The 18,995-nt window shown below is 36.3% G+C and overlaps 4 protein-coding genes and 1 long non-coding RNA gene across 11 annotated transcripts in view; 2 read left to right on the forward strand and 3 right to left on the reverse strand.

Annotated features, from left to right (window-relative positions):
• LOC137495624 (flotillin-2a-like) overlaps positions 1 to 18,995 on the reverse strand; it is a 204,384-nt gene that overhangs the window by 17,257 nt on the left and 168,132 nt on the right. The window lies entirely within an intron of this gene.
• Positions 141 to 1,123, reverse strand: emc6 (ER membrane protein complex subunit 6). The gene is given in 2 exon segments (NM_200056.2): positions 141 to 861; positions 943 to 1,123. A coding segment is annotated over 1 exon segment (333 nt). The 5' UTR covers positions 842 to 861; positions 943 to 1,123; the 3' UTR covers positions 141 to 508.
• Positions 511 to 15,263, forward strand: shpk (sedoheptulokinase). Of its 4 annotated transcripts, XM_073951313.1 has the most exons (9): positions 511 to 912; positions 2,096 to 2,257; positions 2,406 to 2,547; positions 3,388 to 3,571; positions 3,660 to 3,812; positions 3,941 to 4,116; positions 7,693 to 7,893; positions 9,806 to 10,236; positions 14,066 to 14,551. In XM_073951313.1, the coding sequence occupies exons 2-8, from the start codon at positions 2,099 to 2,101 to the stop codon at positions 10,198 to 10,200; spliced, it is 1,410 nt and encodes a 469-aa protein (XP_073807414.1). In that variant the 5' UTR covers positions 511 to 912; positions 2,096 to 2,098; the 3' UTR covers positions 10,201 to 10,236; positions 14,066 to 14,551. The 4 variants fall into 4 exon arrangements, with proteins under 4 accessions (XP_073807414.1, XP_073807412.1, XP_073807413.1 ...); XM_073951311.1 differs by lacking the exon at positions 14,066 to 14,551 and having other exon boundaries at positions 9,806 to 11,460; XM_073951312.1 differs by lacking the exons at positions 511 to 912; positions 14,066 to 14,551 and adding an exon at positions 14,982 to 15,263 and having other exon boundaries at positions 1,972 to 2,257.
• The window catches only part of LOC141385579 (uncharacterized), a 37,780-nt gene continuing 20,568 nt past the window's right edge, over positions 1,784 to 18,995 (reverse strand). For both annotated transcript variants that reach the window (XR_012406275.1, XR_012406277.1), the window contains exon 7: positions 1,784 to 4,098. This is a non-coding gene — a long non-coding RNA (uncharacterized lncRNA). The remainder of the gene's footprint in view (positions 4,099 to 18,995) is intronic.
• The window catches only part of trpv1 (transient receptor potential cation channel, subfamily V, member 1), a 36,854-nt gene continuing 32,999 nt past the window's right edge, over positions 15,141 to 18,995 (forward strand). For all 3 annotated transcript variants that reach the window (XM_073950552.1, XM_073950551.1, XM_005165327.6), the window contains exon 1: positions 15,141 to 15,263. The gene's annotated coding sequence lies outside the window, so the exon portion shown is untranslated. The remainder of the gene's footprint in view (positions 15,264 to 18,995) is intronic.

Below are 18,995 nucleotides of genomic sequence, written 5' to 3' on the forward strand. Positions count from 1 at the left end.
TGAAAATACCTGTAAATATAGAACAGCTTTAATTTAATCATAGGTAAAATATTTAAAGACACTAAAATGTTTCAGTGACGAAGAAAATAATCAGATCTTTTGTATAACGCATTCTTGAGAAAACCAGGCAGATGAATGCATGAGGTTAATCATTTATTTTCCTCAATGAATATAAATTAAAACCATGTGATTTGTACAGATTTAAAGTGGACGTGGATTTTTTACACAGCTCTGATTTGTTATCCGGATCTTACACAGAGAGCAAGCTGAAAACACATTAGTCTTGTTGGCCTACACTACATCCAAACCAGCCCTGTCCCGTAAGGAAAACACTAAACCTACAAGAGGAAATCATCCGACATCTCACATCGTCAAACCTTCAGTGCAATTAGTACTGAGAAAATATTTCTATGCCTAAACATAAGATAAAAAACAAGGTCAGTCAGCACTCTCTACCACCCAGAGGCCTCTCTATCGTGTTACTGTCCTACATCTAGTCCGAGTAGCTTCAGTACACATGCACCATCCCGTACAGGAACGTCCAGAACAGCACGTAGGTGAACAGGCCTCCGACGAGGCCCCCGGTGAACAGCAGACGGCGAGACTTGAAGCACTTGTTCCACCGTCGACCAGCTTTGAGGATGAGGAGCAGCGACAGCAGGAAAGAAGCGAGGAAGTAAAAGACGAAGCCGTAGAGTCCCGTAAGGCCGAGGATGCCCGCGGTGGCCCCGGACAGCGCGGACACCGAGGTGCGGCAGTAGTCGAGCACCGCCCCGTTCCCCCGCACCGACACCTCGCTAATGAACTGCGGACCCTCGCGTTTGGCTGCGACTGAGGCCATGATGAGATGTTAAAAACAGGCTGAGAGACAAAAACAGAAGAGCATTGAAACATCGACCATCACATAAAGCCGTGAGTTCAGTTTAAATCTCCTCCGCTTACCGTTAGAGAGAAAACACTGAAGAACACGAGCGTCTGCCTCCGCGACTCAAGCAAACATCGTTTACATCAAACACTCGTGCATCCCAAACTATCAGAGCTCTGTTACAGCGAGGAATGTGTTATTTAGGAAGATGTTCTGGATAAAACACGGCTTGTGTCATTCAACATCAGCCATTTTCTCGCAAAGCACCATGGGAGATGAAAAATGTCGTTTTATTTATTTTTACAATTAACTCGGATTTAATTTTAAAATAATAACATGTAAAATTGTACGCGTTTGGATGTATAATTTCAAGTAATATTACAGTTTAAATATCTGCTTATTTGATTTACCTTTCACCCAGTGTATGGGATCCGCGAAGGCTCAAAACTTGTGATAAGATGAAGGAATCGTTCGCAAGAGTCGGTTCCTTTGAACTGTTCACTTCAAACAACTGGCCGATGCTTCCATTTCTATGCGTTTTCTGACATCATGGCGACTTTTTCTTAGATGTGACTGACCAAAATACACACTAAAGAAAAAAAACGGACAAGTCTCTACTGATTAAAGCTTCATATTGTTTGATCATAATTTAGAAATATGTTCTTTTAACTTAAAATAACTAATATAAACAATAAAACTAAAACGAATAACATAAAAAAGCTAAAATAATTCAAACAAACTAAACCTATTTTAAACTTTAAAAACACTTTTCTCGTGATGACAAAGCTGAATTTTGCAGTAAGGATTCAGTGTCAGAAGGTTATTCATATTTTTGTGTAATCTTTTTTCATGATTGATAAAACAGATGTGCTTTTATTTAAGGACATTCAGTTGATTAAAAGTGACAGGAAATCATTTTAAACATACGACAAAATTTATTTCAAATACATTACATTATTACATTATTGTTTTTTTGATCAAGGAGTAAGAAGAGACGCGGATTTAATAAGTTATTTTGTCGTAATTTTTAAATGAATCATTTACATGAGTTTTGTGAATCAGTTCAGTGTGTTCACTGAAAAGATTCGAAACAAGATTGATCATTCACCACTGACGATAGTTCAGAATCACAAAGTAGACAGCATGCAGGGTGTTCTCTACTATTATATTATATTTACTGCAAATATTTTTAGGATTGCACAAAAGTACTAAAGTAGTGATTCTTGACAGGTCATGGCGGAATCACAGACCGGTTGCGATGGCTTTGTTCTCGGAATGGATCTGGGCACCACATCGGTGAAAGTGGTGCTGTTGGAAGCGCAGTCAAAGACAGTGACAGAGAGCAGGAGCTTCACTACACACGCTGATATCAGCAGCAGCACACACACACATGTAGGTGACAGATCAAAATACACTTACAATAATGCTGTGTATGTTGTTGTACAAAGGATACTTCTGTGAGTGGTCTTTAATAAGTGTTGTTTAGTGTGCTATTTAACTCAAAACTTTTATCAAACGTTGTTGTTGTTGTTGATAATAGGCCAAAGAGCAGGATCCTGCACTTATAATTGCCGCTCTGGACCAGTGCATGGCTGCTTTGCCTAAAGACAAGCTGAAAAAAGTCAAGTTCATTGGAGTATGTGGACAAATGCATGGCATTGTGTTGTGGAAATCTAACTCAGGTTAACACTGAACAACTACTGACAACATACTTAAAGGGTTAGTCACCCAAAATAGAAAAGTATGTTATTAATTACTCACTCGTGAGTTGTTTGAAACCTCTGAGACCTTTGTTTGTCTTCAGAACACAAATTAGGAGATATTAGGTGAAGTCTGAGAGCTCCCTTATATTCCATAGACAGCAATGATCCAAAAACATCCTTAAAACAGACCATATTCCTTCAGTGATTCAATCAGAATATTATCAAACTACAATAATAATTTTGTGTGCACTTAAAACACAATGAAAAGACTTTTTTAACAGTTTCTGCTCCTCAGTGTCAGTATATTGAGCACATTCATGGGCACTGTGCAGTGATGTTTACCACTGAATGCTCACACTCAGCTTCCTCTGTTTGCAGGCCCTTTGCTGACACTTAAGAGAAGAAACTGTTGAATAAAGTCAATATTTTTGCTTCATGTGCACTCAATCACATTCTTAATAATATTTCGATAAAACCACTGAAGGCATTTGGTCCATATTAAAGATTTTTTTGCATTTTTGTCTGGCCTGCAGACGAGTCAGGAACCTTGTTGTTTATGGAGAATGAGGAAGCTCTCAGATTTCACCTAATAAATAATAATTTGTGTTCTAAAGAAAAGATTATTGGAAAAGGTCTCAGGGGTTTAGAACAACATGAGGATAATGAGAAATTAATAGCATAGTTTTTATCTTTGGGTGATAATACACTTTAATGCTTCTGGCATTCTGCTGTGGCCCTGTTTTAACAGCTTTTATACTCATTCATAAATCATAAATGGGGTGACATCAATAATTACACTGTTGTTCATGTCTCTATTAGGCTGTGAATGGCAGAGTAAAGATGGCATCACCAGATTCAGTCCCAAAGATGTCAGTCAGCTGATCACATGGCAGGACGGGCGCTGCGACACTGACGTCCTGTCGGCTTTACCTAAACCAGATTCACACCTGAGTGTGGCCACCGGCTTCGGCTGTGCCACGGTCTTCTGGTATATGAAACACAGGTAGAATCACACTCTACATTTCAGACAAAATTTGAAATTAAGTCTAAAATATCCAAAGGATTGATTTTAATCTATGACTCTGAATCAGGCCCGAGTTCCTGTCAGGCTTCAGTGATGCAGGAACCATTCAAGACTATGTGGTTTCCATGTTGTGCAGCCTTGATAAGTGTGTGATGACTGGACAAAATGCTGCCAGCTGGGGCTACTTCAACACAGCCACTAACCAATGGAACACACACATGTGAGTAATATTTGTTTCATTTTCCTCAAGGAAACTATCTCCGATTTCTAATAATGCAGAATAATCGAATGTCTTCTGGTGGGTTTCGGCGGCAGCATAAATTGACGGTGTGCTTATAAATGGTGCAGTCTGAAGGATGCAGGTTTCCCTGTGCACCTCTTGCCTGTGCTGGTGGATTCAGGACGTGTGGCTGGTCATACTTCCTGTGAATGGTACGGCATTCCTGCTCACACAGCGGTCGGGGCAGCACTAGGAGACTTCCAGTGTAGTGTGTACTCCTGCATGACTGACAGAGGACACGCAGGTACTGTGTGGGTTACATGAATCTTTATTTTCAGATGGCCGTAGAGCATTTTATGTGTTTTAAAATGCCCCATTATGCTTTTATAGTGTCCAATACTGTGCATGTTCTAAACAGTAAAAGAAAAATCTTTTTTATAAAGTTCAAAATGTAAATAAATAAATACATTCTTTACAAATAAAATTTTGTCCATTAAAAAAAAAAAAAGTATTTACAAGCATTTTAAAAATAAGTGCCTAATTATTTTCTAACAAAACACATTAAAGCATTAAAGATACAGTATGTAAATTTACCATTAGAGGGCGTGTATTCACAGCAAACAAAAGCATAGTTTGATGATGCCATGACTGAGGGTGTACTCTCACTAAGTACAGATGCCTTGAACAGTGCCGAAGCAGGGTTGTCCCCCCTCCCCCCTCCCCTGATGGTGTGCACTCACAGCGCGTCTTTACATTCCGAACCTGAGCACGCTTATATCATGGATAATGCGATTGTTTGGTTTAGCAGGAAGAGAAGGACTCTAGCTCCATATAGTGGGGATTGCTTTAGTTATATTGTTTTAGCTGTTTGAGATGCAGTGACACGCAGTCACATATTTTGCCGTACAGATCCAGCACTTTTCATGCTTATAAGTTATCATAAAAGTCCTCGTGTTGCAGGACTTTTGTAGTAGGAGGTTTGCTGGGTGGAGCTGACATGCAGTGAGGAGTTTGTGTCTTTATTAACCTATGACTGTTTAGCTTTGACTGTTCATTGAAAATTAAGAATCATTAATAAATCCATATTAAACAAACCTTAAAAGTGACTTCAGATGCTTAGTTTTGAACTCAGGCTCACTTTGCATTCACAGCACAACTGCGCCAAAGCCCAACTGAACCGTGCTCTGGCACGCCTCCTCAATCCGGGCCAGGGCCAGCCAACTGAACTGCGACTGGGCTTGATTCGGAGCACTCACACTTGTCAAACGAACCGGAATACACGCGAGAGCATGGTTCGAATAGCATAGTGTGTGAGCACACTGAGTGTGGAATCATAGGAGTTGTTGTCTTCTGTACACCCTAAGGCAGGGATGTCAAACTCAATTCCTGGAGGGCCGAAGCCCTGCACAGTTTAGTTCCAACCCTCCTCCAACACACTTAGCTGTATGTTTTAAACAAGCCTGAAGGACTCAATTAGTTTGATCAGGTGTGTTTAATTTGGGTTGGAACTAAACTGTGCAGGGCTGCGGCCCTCCAGGAATTGAGTTTGACATCCCTGCCCTAAGGGGCTCTTGCAGAAATGATGTTCATGGATGAGCTAAAGTATTCAAAATGTTTTATCATGGTAGTATGAATCAGTGTAAGGCTTAAAGCCAATGCAGCAATTGAGACCTCTGAAGCAACTGCTGATGAGACGAGTGCAGATTATTATTATTATAGATATTATAATGCCACTGTCAATCACTTCTGGTTCTTGAGGTCGTGATCACCTAGAGAAGAAGCAGCAGAGTTTTATCGAACTAAATACATTTTAAGGTTCTGTTATCATTTTTTCTTTTCTTTTTTTTTTTTGGCTTAGTCCCTTTATTAATCTGGAGTCGCCACAGCGAAATGAATTGCCAACTTATCCAGCATGTTTTACACAGCCCTTCTAGCTGCAACCCATCTCTGGGAAACATCCATACACTCATTAACACACATCCACTATGGACAATTTAGTTTACCCAATTCACCTGTACCGCATATCCTTGGACTGTGGGGGAAACTGGAGCACCCAAGAAAACCCATGCTTACACTGGGAGAACATGCAATCTCCACACTAAAATGCCAACTGGCCCAGCCGAGGCTCGAACCAGAGACTTTCTAGCTGTGAGGCGATCGTACTACCCACTGTGCATTGTGAAGCCCTGTTATTATTTTGTTCAGTCTAATACAGTACTCGACATATTTAATCGTGTTTTTATGTTTTCTATAAAACCAAACCAAAAATTGAGGGTGTGTGACATCATTAGCATGACACAGGACACACATTTCTCTGGATTTGAACATTCTTCAAAATGTTTGGAATAATGCAAGTACATAAGTCAACTAAATATATAAAACTGTTTTAGTTTTATATAGCATATATAATATTTTATTATTATATTATTTATTTTTTATTATTATATATTAATTATATTTTATTATATATATTGTCATGAAAAGTTCATATGTACTGTGCATTTAACTAAACATTAGAATAAAATGTCTAAAGCAAAGAAACACAAAACTATTCTTTACTGCCAAGTCAAAGTCAAAAATCACAGCTATTTTTGTGTAGCTGTTCATAATGTTTATAATTGTACATGACATATATTTTTGTTACAATAAACTGTTACAATACAACTCCTCTAAATCATTTTGTATGTTAAACTAACCAAATAATTAATTCATTCATTTTCTTTTCGGCTTGGTCCCTTTATTAATCCGGGGTCACCACAGTGGAATGAACCGCCAGTTTATCCAGCATATGTTTTACACTGCGAATGCCCTTCCAGCTGCAACACTAACCAAATTAGTAACCTTTAAAAGAGTGAATAGGAACACTTAATTTAACTCATATGTGGGTTTCTAAACAACCCACAATCAAGATATTTATATAATGTAATCATCTCAACCACAAAAAATATTCATAATCTGTACATACAGTAGTTCAGCCTCTAGGTGGAGTTGTAATGAGCACATTTAGACATTGGAGATTATGGGCTCAGATTTCAGCGTCATCTCTCAAGGGCACGGCACCGTTATCTGTTTTAAGGTTTTGTAAATGAGATATATCTGTGCAGCAGCTCATGCTTATACTAAAATAAATTCCCTTATTGTTATTTGGTTGTTTTCCCATGTTCGGATCTCAATGTTTAGTTATTTGTTGTTAAAATAAATAAACAAACATGCCACAGGTTTTATGAACCAGTCAGAGATGATTTTGATTTGTTATCCTTCAACATGTTTACTGATCCGTTGCGACACACGTTTAGCAAAAATGACTACAGTTATTGGGCAATGGTGACATTATGCTGAATGTGCAATACAATGACTTTTAGCTACATGATCTGGTGCATTTATTGTGTATATATTATTGCTTCAACATATATTGTGGATTTTCAAAAATCTGGGGTCAGTAAGTCTGATAGAACAGACTTCTACATGTTGAGTAAACTCAGTTCTTCTGAACTTTCTAAATAAAAATACAGAAAATGCAACTATTTTAATCAAAATTGACAATTAAAATAAATGTTTCTTGCGCACCAAATAATAAAATTACAATGATATCTGAGGGATCATGTGACTGAAAACTGAAATAATAACTACTGAAAGTTTAGATTTGCATAATCTGTATTAATTTAAAATGATTAAATACGAAATTGTGTTTTCAAATTGTAATAATATTTGACAATATTACTGTTTTATGGCATTTTTGATCAAATAAATGCAGGCTTGGTGAGCAGAATAGACTGCTTTCAAATCTACCGGTTTTAATAAAGACCCCAAATTTTGATTCATGCACATATGATATGTATACACGTACATGCACAAATTAATTGTGAATTTTGTTCACTAGTGTTGAATATGAGTACTTCAGCCCAGCTGACGTTCAGGATGCCAGCTGAATTCACCCCTACCAGTTCTCCAGACCCGCTCTCGCCCATCGCTTATTTCCCATACTTTGAGGGATCATATCTTGCGGTGGCCGCATCACTTAATGGAGGCAACGTCATGGCCACCTTCGTCAGAATGCTGGACTCATGGATGAAAGAATTTGGTAAATCAACGATTGTTACGTTTCTAAATTAATTATCAGTGTAGTAATTTAGTTAAAGGGAGAGTTTAACCAAAAACATACATTTTCTGTTAATTTACTCACCCTCAGACCATCCAACATGTAGGTGAATTTTTCCAGCAAAACAGAAGCTTTTTAGCTGAAACTATTGTCTTTGGTCATTTATAAATTATAAGTCAATGGTTATCATAAGGAAGCAAGTAACTGGGAACACAGCATTATTATCATCTGATGTTACATTGAGGTCTTATGAAGGGAAAGGATCGGATTTGTGCAAGAAACAGTGCATCATTTACAACATTCATTCATTTTCTTCTTTATTAATCTGGTGCTGCCACTGTGGAATGAACTGCCAACCTATACAGTATGTGTTTTACTCAGCGGATGCCCTTCCAGCTGTGACCCCTCACTGTGAAACATCCATACACGCATACTCTTTCACACTCATACACTACAGACAATTTAGTTTATTCAATTCACCTGTACCGCATGTCTTTAGTAGGAAACTCATGTCTTTTCCAGAGGAAACTCATGCGAACACTGGCTCGAACCAGCGACCTTCTTGCTGTAAGGCGATTGTGCTACCCACTGTGCCACCTTGACGCCCTTTTTACAACATTATTACCTTTAATCCACAGCCAAGATAAATGGGGAAATCTGATTTGTTTTGATGAAATGTTTCTTTCAGACAGTTTGTTTATGCTAAGAAATAAATTATTTTATTATTTTATTATCTATTATATTAAACTATTTTTAATATAATTAAATCACCCATAATGATAATCAAATGTGGATTTTTACATCTAAAGAATATAATGTCTACACCTTTTTTTCATAAAACATTGGAAACCACGTACCCTGATTTCGCCCCTTCATGCAAGTGCTCAGTTCCCACAAGTTCTTAGAACAGTTCAAGTCAGAGCCGGAGCTATTTCCTCAAATTAGTCATTGCAGGAGCACTGAATCAGTTGGTAAAGCCAGAATTATACATGCTGGTATACTGGCACATCTTACGTCAAAATGACTGTTGGATACGTCCAAAAAAGAGTTTAGATTGAGCAACTTGTAGGTCTGTGCTGTTCTGAGTTATTAACTCTTTCAGACAAAAAATCTAATCAAACTAATGATTAATTCATGAACTGGTGGTCACTCCAAATTAGGGCTGCACAATATATTGTTTCAGCATCGATATTGCAATGTTTGTCCCCGCAATAGTCACATCGCAGGATATGCAATGTTATATTCGCATTATAGTCTATCAACAATTGAGAATACATGAGATTCATGGAGTCATTGCAACATATGACCATAACAGAGTGAAACTTTATCATTTGCATGTGTTTTAAAGGCATTTCAAGAAACTGTAAAGCATTCGGGCACAATAACGTAAAACATTTATAACTTTAATGAAGAGAATTTTGACTGATTTATTAATAGAATGAAGATTATACAGTGTTATTTTACATTACATTATTACATTTCTGCATCTGGATCCTGTTTGACTCTCCAGAAAACCATAATCAACTTTTATTTTACTTTTTTTTTGCTCTATTGTAGTTATTATTGTTAATTTATTTACTTTTTTTTATTTTTTATAAATAAATCACACCCTTACAAAATCAACCTAATCAACTGAAAATTTAGAAGCCCAAATCTGACATTTTTTCTTAGACTAGAGGAAATGCTTATTTTAAACTTTTATTTATTAGCAAAACATTTATTTTGCTTATTTGTTTAAGCATAAGTACTATTATCTATATCTATATCTATATCTATATATATATACCTGGTATATATACCTGGGTTTGCCCATGCTCTGGGGTCCCAACTGTTTTTGCAGGTTTTTGTGTCTCTTGTTTTTATATTAATAATGCTTTGTTATTTTATGTAACAGGACTGGAAGTAAGTGAGTCCAGCATCTACTCTCAGCTCATCCATTCTGCTCTGGCCCAGCCGAATACTGACCTAACCGTGACATCAACACTACTAGGAGAGCGTCATGCCCCATCCAGCAGTGCCAGCGTCTCCCACATCTCATCCTCCAACCTGTCTCTGGGTCACGTGACCCGGGCTGTGTGCAGGGGTATTATTGAAAACCTGGCCACTATGATGCCCCCTCAGAGCCTGCAGGCCGCTGGCGTGTGCTGTATTATCGGCAGTGGCAGTGCTCTGTCATGTAACGCAGTTCTGCAACAGGAAGTGGAGAGAGTATTTCCATTTCCTGTAGTCTATGGAAAAGATGTGGACTCAGCAGTTGGAGTTGCCATGGTGATCAGTGACCAAACATGAAACAAGAACCAACCCTCAAGACTGTAATGCTCTCTGGTAGGGCTACTTTTTTCTGGATTCAAATTCATAATTCCAAAAATGTCATAATCCTTTTTAAAAGATTGTTTACAAAATTTCTTAAAAGTTGTTAAATTTCTCACTCTCAGGTTATCCAAGATTGCTGTTTATGTCTTCAGTAGAACATTACATTACATATTTAGCTGAAACTGTGGTCAGTAGCTATGTTTCTATCCACCTATTTAAAAAATTTGCATAAAATATGCGCATAACTAAGTAGGAGAAACTTTTTATTTAATAAGAAAAGATGCTCATGAACTGCGATTGAAACACTTTTACTAAACATATTCCAGTATGAGCATTAAAAAAGGTCTTGAGATTTTATTTTGAGATCATGTGATAATCAAAATGTGTATGAATAGACAAACCAGCAGGCTGAGCACATTGTAAATAATCTGAAATGTTGGCTTAGTCATTCAAAAACGCCTTACCGTTTAAGTATTAGTGTCATTATATTATTAATGACCTCCAGAATAATGAAGAGCATCTGTGCCCTGCTACTCACACCTTCAAACGCCACCAAACGTTTATGGCGTGTCAGGATTTCCTTCTAAGGCACAGGTCATTTATTAAATGAAGAAAAGATTCACGCAGCTTCTCCTACTTCAGTAAATTCTGTTTGTTCTGGTAATATTTGGTGACAGGTAATCAGGAAGTGATGATTTTTTCCCCTTTGTCTACTTGGATGAAAACGCTGCTTTATTCACACATCTTTTATGAGATATTCCAGTTTTGTGCATAAAGTTAATTAGCATTTTTGGATGGAAACATATCTACTGGTGATTCATAAAATCAACCCTAATCACTTTGAGAGTAGAAAGCATATACAGGCATACAGGGAAAACACTAAATGAATTCTTGTGGCTTCTAACGATAGATTGGTGTCTTATAAAGTGAAAGGCTGTGATCTGTCCAAATGGTCCTAAGAACATTAATGGCTTGTTGTGCATAAAATATATGCAATGGAAAAATGCTTTTACTTTTTTACAGTAAATTCAGGGCTCGAAATTAACTTTTTTACTTGGTAGCACCGGTGCTCCCAACTTCAAATATTTAGGAGCACCAAAAAAAATTTAGGAGCACCAGAAAAAATTTAGGAGCACCCACCAAAACTGAATGAGCACTGCTGCAAATGGTTTTTTTAAGGGATTTATTGTATTTTAAAACAACATTAATAGGACTGACAAAAACCAGAAACAACTATCTAACTAATGCTGCAAAAACATTGATCTTTGTGTGCAATAAATCCAAAATGAATGTCTAATAATTAGGCCATAGAATATTAATGATGATAAAAAATGACAACAATGGTAACAAAGAATTCCATTTCTCATTATGATACTGCCTTGAATGTAGATTATCTGCTATAAAAAGTCTGTTACTTTATGAAAATTAATTGTATAGTTTGCATCAAACAAAAATGAAGCATTGCAGTAAGAAATATTGATTTTGTACTGCTGTTTTTATATGCATGTCAATTTAATAAATAATATTTCTGCTACAAAACAAACAAAAGATTATAATAAACCATTCAATTCAATGATGAAAGCTGCAAAGCAGTCATCAGTAAATAAAAAATAATAATAATATACACCTCAAAAAAGAATAGACAAAAGAAAGTAAGTAAAGTCTCACTTCTATCACTCTTTAAAAGTTTTGGTTTCAGTTTGTGTCAATTTAAAGGTTCAGTCTGAGATGATCTTCATTTTTCTGTGTTTGTGGAAAAGCAGGTGAGTCAGCCGACCCAATTTATGAGCTGGCAGAGCAGGATTCTTGCGCTAACCATCGGCGCAATACCGCTCTTTGTGAGCCGCAGTTTCAGTGTAAACTTAGTAAAGGCGAGCTTCTTTGGCGATGATATGTACAGTATTAGATTTGACTTTTAGCGGACATTTGCGCTGAACACGCAGTGAATGCAACGCATGGAGATTCGGGCACCTTCTCCAAGAAGAGCGTACTCGATTGATCACAGCTAGCGGATCATTATTCACCACGTGACGTGTCATGATCGCTTTCATCTGCGCCTCTTCTTAAGGTGGGGTTTGCAAACCTGTTCGCTTTAAGTTTTTACTCTTCAGCTGTTTGTATTTCCCGTGGTCATAAAAGCTCCTTCCTTGTCATCTGACAGCGGAATACCTTGAGTGAATGACAGCTAATATGAACCAATATAGCGGCAGGGAAGAGCGATTCAGCAAGTTTTTACAAAAAATCAAAACAGGTCGCACTACAACCATTATCTGCAGTCGCACTAATGCGCCCAAATATATTATGAGGTTGCATAGATTAATTTTCGGCCGCATATGTGACCAAAATGGTCGCAGTTTCGTACATTTTCATTTTAAACAGAGTCCTGGACTCACCCTGGTAAAGATGGAGGACGAGTGTTGTAATATTCAACAGAATTACTTGTGTTTAAGCTGTAAAAAGATTTTACTGACAGCATCCGCTCACATGTAAATCAAATATTTCTCTCATTTGTTCAATGATCTTTGAGCCAGGTTATGATAAATGTGGGCTCTTACAGGATTTTGATAACCTGGCTTGAAGATTATGACAAAAAAGAGGGAGAACAACTCGAAATATTAAGTCTATGTGACCCAGAAGTTGCTGAGACTTTTTCAATATGACGATGTACTTGGAGCTGAATATTGGGGGGCTAAGCTTTATTTCTTTGCATTAGTCCCTCATGGCAAACTAATGGTAAGAGAATATTGTATAATAAGCATCAAACTGATGTCAAAAGAGATCTCTAAACACAGAAATGGTCAAACTTTGATTGAAGATTACCAAAACAAATGAGTTTTTTCAGTTAACTTAATTAATTGTTCACCAAATGAATAACAGTGTGCCCTAGCTAAATAAACGTACATTTTCATTTTAAACAGAGTCCTGGACTCACCGTCCATGTGTCCTCCATCTGAATTGGGATTGCAGCCTTGCCACACTAAACACAAACATCAACAAAAACTAAAACATTATCGTTATGCAGGCCATCACAATATGTCAATACATACTCAGGGCCATTTACTGTTAAAGCTTAAGGTGATAATGTTGTGAAGCTGTAGTGTTCAGTTTATTGTACACCTCAATGCTTCACTTCATAAGACCTCAATATGCTGAGCCAAAAGTTTTTTGCACTATGCTGTTACCCATTACTGTGCTTTTTTTTAAATCACCATATTCCACAGTTTCAGCTGTAAATCTTCCTGTTCAGCTGAAGTGAAATTCTTAGAAAAAGTAAATTTTTAGGTAAATTGTATAAATATATCTATATATACAGTTGAAGTCAGAATTTTTAGGCCCCCTGAATTATTAGCCCCCCTGTTTGTTTGTTTTTTTTTACCCGTTTTCTGTTTAACAGAGTAGATTTTTTTCAACACATTTCTAAACATAATTAAATAAATTTTAATAACTTATTTCTAATAACTGTTTTATTTTATCTTTGCCATGATGACAGTAAATAATATTTGACTACATATTTTTCAAGACACTTCTTTACAGCTTAAAGTGACATTTAAAGACTTAACTAGGTTAGATTAACTGGGCCAGATAGAGTAATTAGGCAAGTTATTGCATAATGATGGTTTGTTCTGTAGACTATTGAAAAAAAATATATAGCCTAAAGGGGCTAACAATATTGACCTTAAAATGGTGTTTAAAAAATTAAAAACTGCTTTTATTCTAGTGGAAATAAAGCAAATAAGACTTTCTCCAGAAGAAAAATTATTATCAGACATACTGTAAAAATTTCTTTGCTCTGTTAAACATAATTTGGAAAATAATTAAAAAAGGAAAAAAAAATCAACAGGGGGCTAATAATTCAGACTTCAACTGAATATACATATATACATGTTTTCTTTCATTTAAATTGATTTATGGTGTAAAACGGTTTAAAATGTATAAGAGATTTCCTAATTTCCTAAAATTATTTTTATGTTTTTGATAATTTATTTAAAAATCAGTTGAGATTTAATTTGATCCGTTTAATTAGTTTATTTACTTATTTACAGTCATTATAAAGCTACTGTTTGGCCTACTGTCCTGTAAAATAAAATAAAAACTATATGTAATTTAAGAATTGAATTAAAGAACATGTGTGTGTTGTTGACATTGTTATGAACTGAATTGTTGCAAACATTGTTGGACTATATTTGAAAAATAAAATCTGGGACTGGAGAAGGGTGAGAATTCTGAGTCCCATTAAAGGACTGAAGAGTACCTTAAAATCAAAAAAACATTCTGTTTACAACACTCAGTGCCATTTCAAATATCAATAAACCGTACTGTTTAAAGCAAAACTTGTTTTATTTCTCATTCTTTTGCTATCATTGAGCTTAAAGAGAATTCTCATGCACTCCTCATGGTTATAATTCATGTTTCTGTTCTTCAAATGAAATAAACAGGAAGAAGTTGCATCGAGAGGCAAATTCTTCACCACACGTGCACTTTCAATTGCACACATCAAGCTAAGGTTTCATTTTGTAGATGTGATGCGATCAGCTAAACCACGGATGTTATAAAACGTCTTATTGAGCCTCAGTCCACCAGTGTCATACAGGAAACCAAACATGCTAAGAAAGTAAATTGTTCAACAGTCTTCTGTGCTTGGTTCTATCCAAACGTGCTTTTCGTAGAGTTATTTGACATCATCTAATATATGTATCTAAAAAATAAAGTATTAAAACAGAAGTTTATTGATAGTGCATTGTTTGCTTTATGTACAGTAGAAGTGGATTACATAGGAGCCTGAATAAGGCGTGGACGGGGCAAAGCATACCCAACAACACTCTAAAAATCAATACAACACGCCTTTCTGCAAGGCTCTCAGCAGCTTCAGAAGATCCTACTCTCGCTTCCTCTCTGAGACTGAGAGAAAACCACCCATCAGTGTCTTCAGCAGCGCTCAAGGGAACATACCTCAAGCCAAGTTACTCACAAGGAAACATTGATATGGCATTTTTCAACCATTTCATCTGCCTGTTTTGACTACAATCACAAATTCATTGGTGAGTGTTATACTTCATACCTTCATTTGAATGGTCTACTGTATCAATAATTCAAATCACTTCATATTTGGCAAATACAGTAATACTTAGTTTGTTGTTGTCGTCATTTTATCTATGTATGTATGTCCATCCTTAAAAGAGCTGCACAGTTTTAGGGTATGTCTCTTTAAATCTGACAGTAACATGATGAACTGTTTTTGCTCAATCTAAAGCAAGCTGATTGTGCCAACATAATGAGTTGAGTTTGGCGTCTGTGTAATGTACAGTTTTCACTCTAATGTTACATGATCCCATTTACAGAGAGGCCATGTCATAATATTCTAGTAAATAACACTAGCCAGCATTTTGCAATTGCCCATTATGTCATCAACCAGAGTACTAAACAACATTACAGCATAATTTGTCCATGGAATAACTATCAGACTCCTAACAATGACGCCACACCCACAAAAGCAGTGTGTTTTTACATACCGACTGAATATGTTCTAATCCTGCTTTAAATGGGTTTACTTTTGTTTACTGTAATATGCATTACATTATTAATAATTGTTTTGATGCATTTTGGTCAGCGGGGTAGCGCTGTCACCTCACAGCAAGAAGGTTGCTGATTCAAGCCTTGACTGGGTCAGTTGGCATTTCTGTGTGGAGTTTGCATGTTCTCCCTGTGTTGGCGTGAGTTTCCTCCAGGTGCTCCGGTTCAAAAACTAAAGATATGCTGCATGGGTGAATTGGGTATGCTAAATTGTTCTTAGTGTATGTGTTTGAATGAGAGTATATAGGTGTTTCCCTGTACTGGATCTTGCCTGAAAGTGCATCCGCTGTGTAAAACATATGCAGTCCCACTTTATATTAAGTGGCCTTAACTAATATGTACTTACACAGGAATTAATAGTTTGTTACAATGTATTTATTGTGTAAATGCATGTATTCATTGTGTACTTATGCTTGATTAAATACCTGTATGTAATTACATCTGTATTTAACTTCTGTAATTACATTTGTAAATACACTGCTGACCATTCCCTACACCTTAACCCACCCTTAAACCTGCCCATACCACCAAACCTGTCCCTAACCCAACCCCTATCCCAACTCAAGAGCACCACAAGTTCTCAAATACATTATGAACACAGTAAGTACATTGTATTTATTTTTTGATGCAACTACATAGTAGTTAAGGACACTTAATATAAAGTGGGACCACATATGCTGAATAAGTTGGCGGTTCATTCTGCTGTGGTGACTCCTGATTAGTAAAGGGACTAAGCCGAAGGAAGGCAATGCAGTGGCGCAGTAGGTAATGCTGTCGCCTCACAGCAAGAAGGTCGCTGGTTCGAGCCCTAGCTGGGTCAGTTGGCGTTTCCTCCAGGTGCCCCGGTTTCCCCCACAGTCCAAAGACATGTGGTACAGGTGAATTGGGTAAGCTAAATTGTCCGCAGTGTATGACTGTGAATGAGTGTGTGTGGATGTTTCCCAGAGATGGGTTGCAGCTGGAAGGGCATCTGCTGCGTAAAACATGCTGGATAAGTTGGCGGTTCATTCTGCTGTGGCAACCCCGGATTACTAAAGGGACTAAGCCTAGAGAAAGTGAATGAATGAATAGGTGAAAAGTCATGACTGGCCATTTTGGTGTATGCGTCAAATTGAAAGTACAAACATAATTAGATATGCACTGTAAGCAGCTGGGGCGCCGAATAAATAAATAAATAAAATAACCCAAGCGAACACAGGGAGAACTTGCAAACTCCACACAGAAACATCAACTGACCCAGCCGAGGCTCGAACCAGCGACCTTCTTGCTGTGAGGCGACAGCACTACCTACTTAGCCACTGTGTCACCTGCAGAAAAAACAAAACCACATAATTCTTTTATTGCTTTTAACACTTTTAGCCTTTGACCAGTGTACACATATATATGACTACTGAAACTAATTTTACATTTCCTTTGATACCGTGACTTCCTGTCATGTGAATGGTTTTTGTGCCCTTCCTCTTTTAACTCGCACTTGTAAAAAAAAAAAAGATTGAGGTGATACATTTGCTCCTGTTCTCACAGCACTTGCTATTAATACAACATTTTAATAAGTGAAGTGATTGTTCTCAGAAGAAAGTAAAACAGCATCCTAACATTATTACAAATGTGGTGTTAGCCTCATTGAAAATCATCTTCAAAATCGGTGGCCTTTTAATCTTAAAAGAGTCACGCAAATATGAACATTCTTTTATACACAAAACCAGCTTTGTAAAAGATGCATGGGAAAATGTCACAAGATAGATCACATGTACACTCAGGAACACAGTCAAAATAAAGATGAGCTTTTTGTGTGAACAGCTTAATTCCATGGACATTTTCTTCTTAGAAAATGAAGGGTGTTTTTTTATACTACCACAATTACTCAATGACTATACTGCAGCTTCTTAATAACTCTATTTCCTCTCACTGCCTTTAGCAGAATGTAATAATGTTATTTGAAAACATTTACAGAGAAGCTACGATATTGTAAATCACAGCACATCCAGTGCATTAGACAAGGCATTCTGTCAGAAAAGCATTTTCATGTACTCTCTGGACAAGATTTCCTTGATAGGACAATCATGGCTCTCGGCCTGGATGGGATCATATAGCATGTAACAGCATGAAGAGACATCAATAATTCATGGCACAAAGGTCTATTTGAGTAGTTCTTAAAAATAAAACTGAAATGCATACCTTTTTATGTTTCTAGTTCTTTTAATGTGTAAAATATTATATAGGCCTATGTAACTATAGAATAAAATAAAAAGAACAATTTGAAAATTGTGAGTTTCTCTGGATCTATTAGGTATTGGTTTGAGTAATATGCTATTATTTGTTTTATTCGAAAAAAAGAAAATGACAATTGGTTACAAAAGTTAAGCATTTGTGTTTGTTGTGATTGAAAATCAGTAATTCCACCTGATTTCTTGACTTTTTTATGTTATTTTATGCACTGAAAATGACAAAACGTCATCAGTAGTTTACAGAATAAAACAAACTTTAGTTCACAAAAAATAAATACATCATAAATCCAAATATTTTTTTCTCTTTATTTTTAATTGTTTGTTTTCTTATGCAATCACACCTCTATACATATTTAGTTTTATGCCGTTCTTATTAAGCAATAAGATGCACATAAATGTAAAACAATGTAATTTAATAATTTAATTCATTATAAGTTTCTATATTATAAGATTGTATATGGAATTATGTATTTGTGTTTATGTACAACACATGTATACATATATGTACAGTTGAAGTCAGAATTATTAGCCCCCCATTTATTTTTTCCCTGTTTTTTTTCTGTTTAACAGAGAGCAGATTTTTTTTCAACACATTTCTAAACATAATAGTTTTAATAACCCATTTCTAATAACATGTATTTTATCTTTGCCATGATGACAGTAAATAATATTTGATTAGATATTTTTCAATACTCTTCTAATCAGCTTAAAGTGACATTTAAAGGCTTAACTAGGTTAATTAGGTTAACTAGGCAGGTTAGGGTAATTAGGCAAGTTATTGTATAACGATGGTTTGTTTAGTAGACTATCGAGAAAACAATTTGACTAAAGGGGCTAATAAGTTTGTCCTTAAATTGGTATTTAAAAATTCTTTTATTCTAGTCTAAATAAATCAAATAAGACTTTCTCCAGAAGAACAAATATTATCAGACAAACTGAAAACTCCCTTGCTCTGTTAAACATCATTTGGGA

Source organism: Danio rerio, chromosome 5, assembly GCF_049306965.1.
Source record: "Danio rerio strain Tuebingen ecotype United States chromosome 5, GRCz12tu, whole genome shotgun sequence".
Lineage (NCBI taxonomy): Eukaryota > Metazoa > Chordata > Actinopteri > Cypriniformes > Danionidae > Danio > Danio rerio.

Bases quoted from the DNA above. Each gene is read 5' to 3' on its own strand.
- shpk (XM_073951313.1), top strand. From the start codon at position 2,099: ATGGCGGAATCACAGACCGGTTGCGATGGCTTTGTTCTCGGAATGGAT. The intron at 3,572-3,659 runs GTAGAATCACAC...ACTCTGAATCAG, and splicing joins TTCTGGTATATGAAACACAG to GCCCGAGTTCCTGTCAGGCT. The intron at 4,117-7,692 runs GTACTGTGTGGG...TTTGTTCACTAG, and splicing joins GACTGACAGAGGACACGCAG to TGTTGAATATGAGTACTTCA.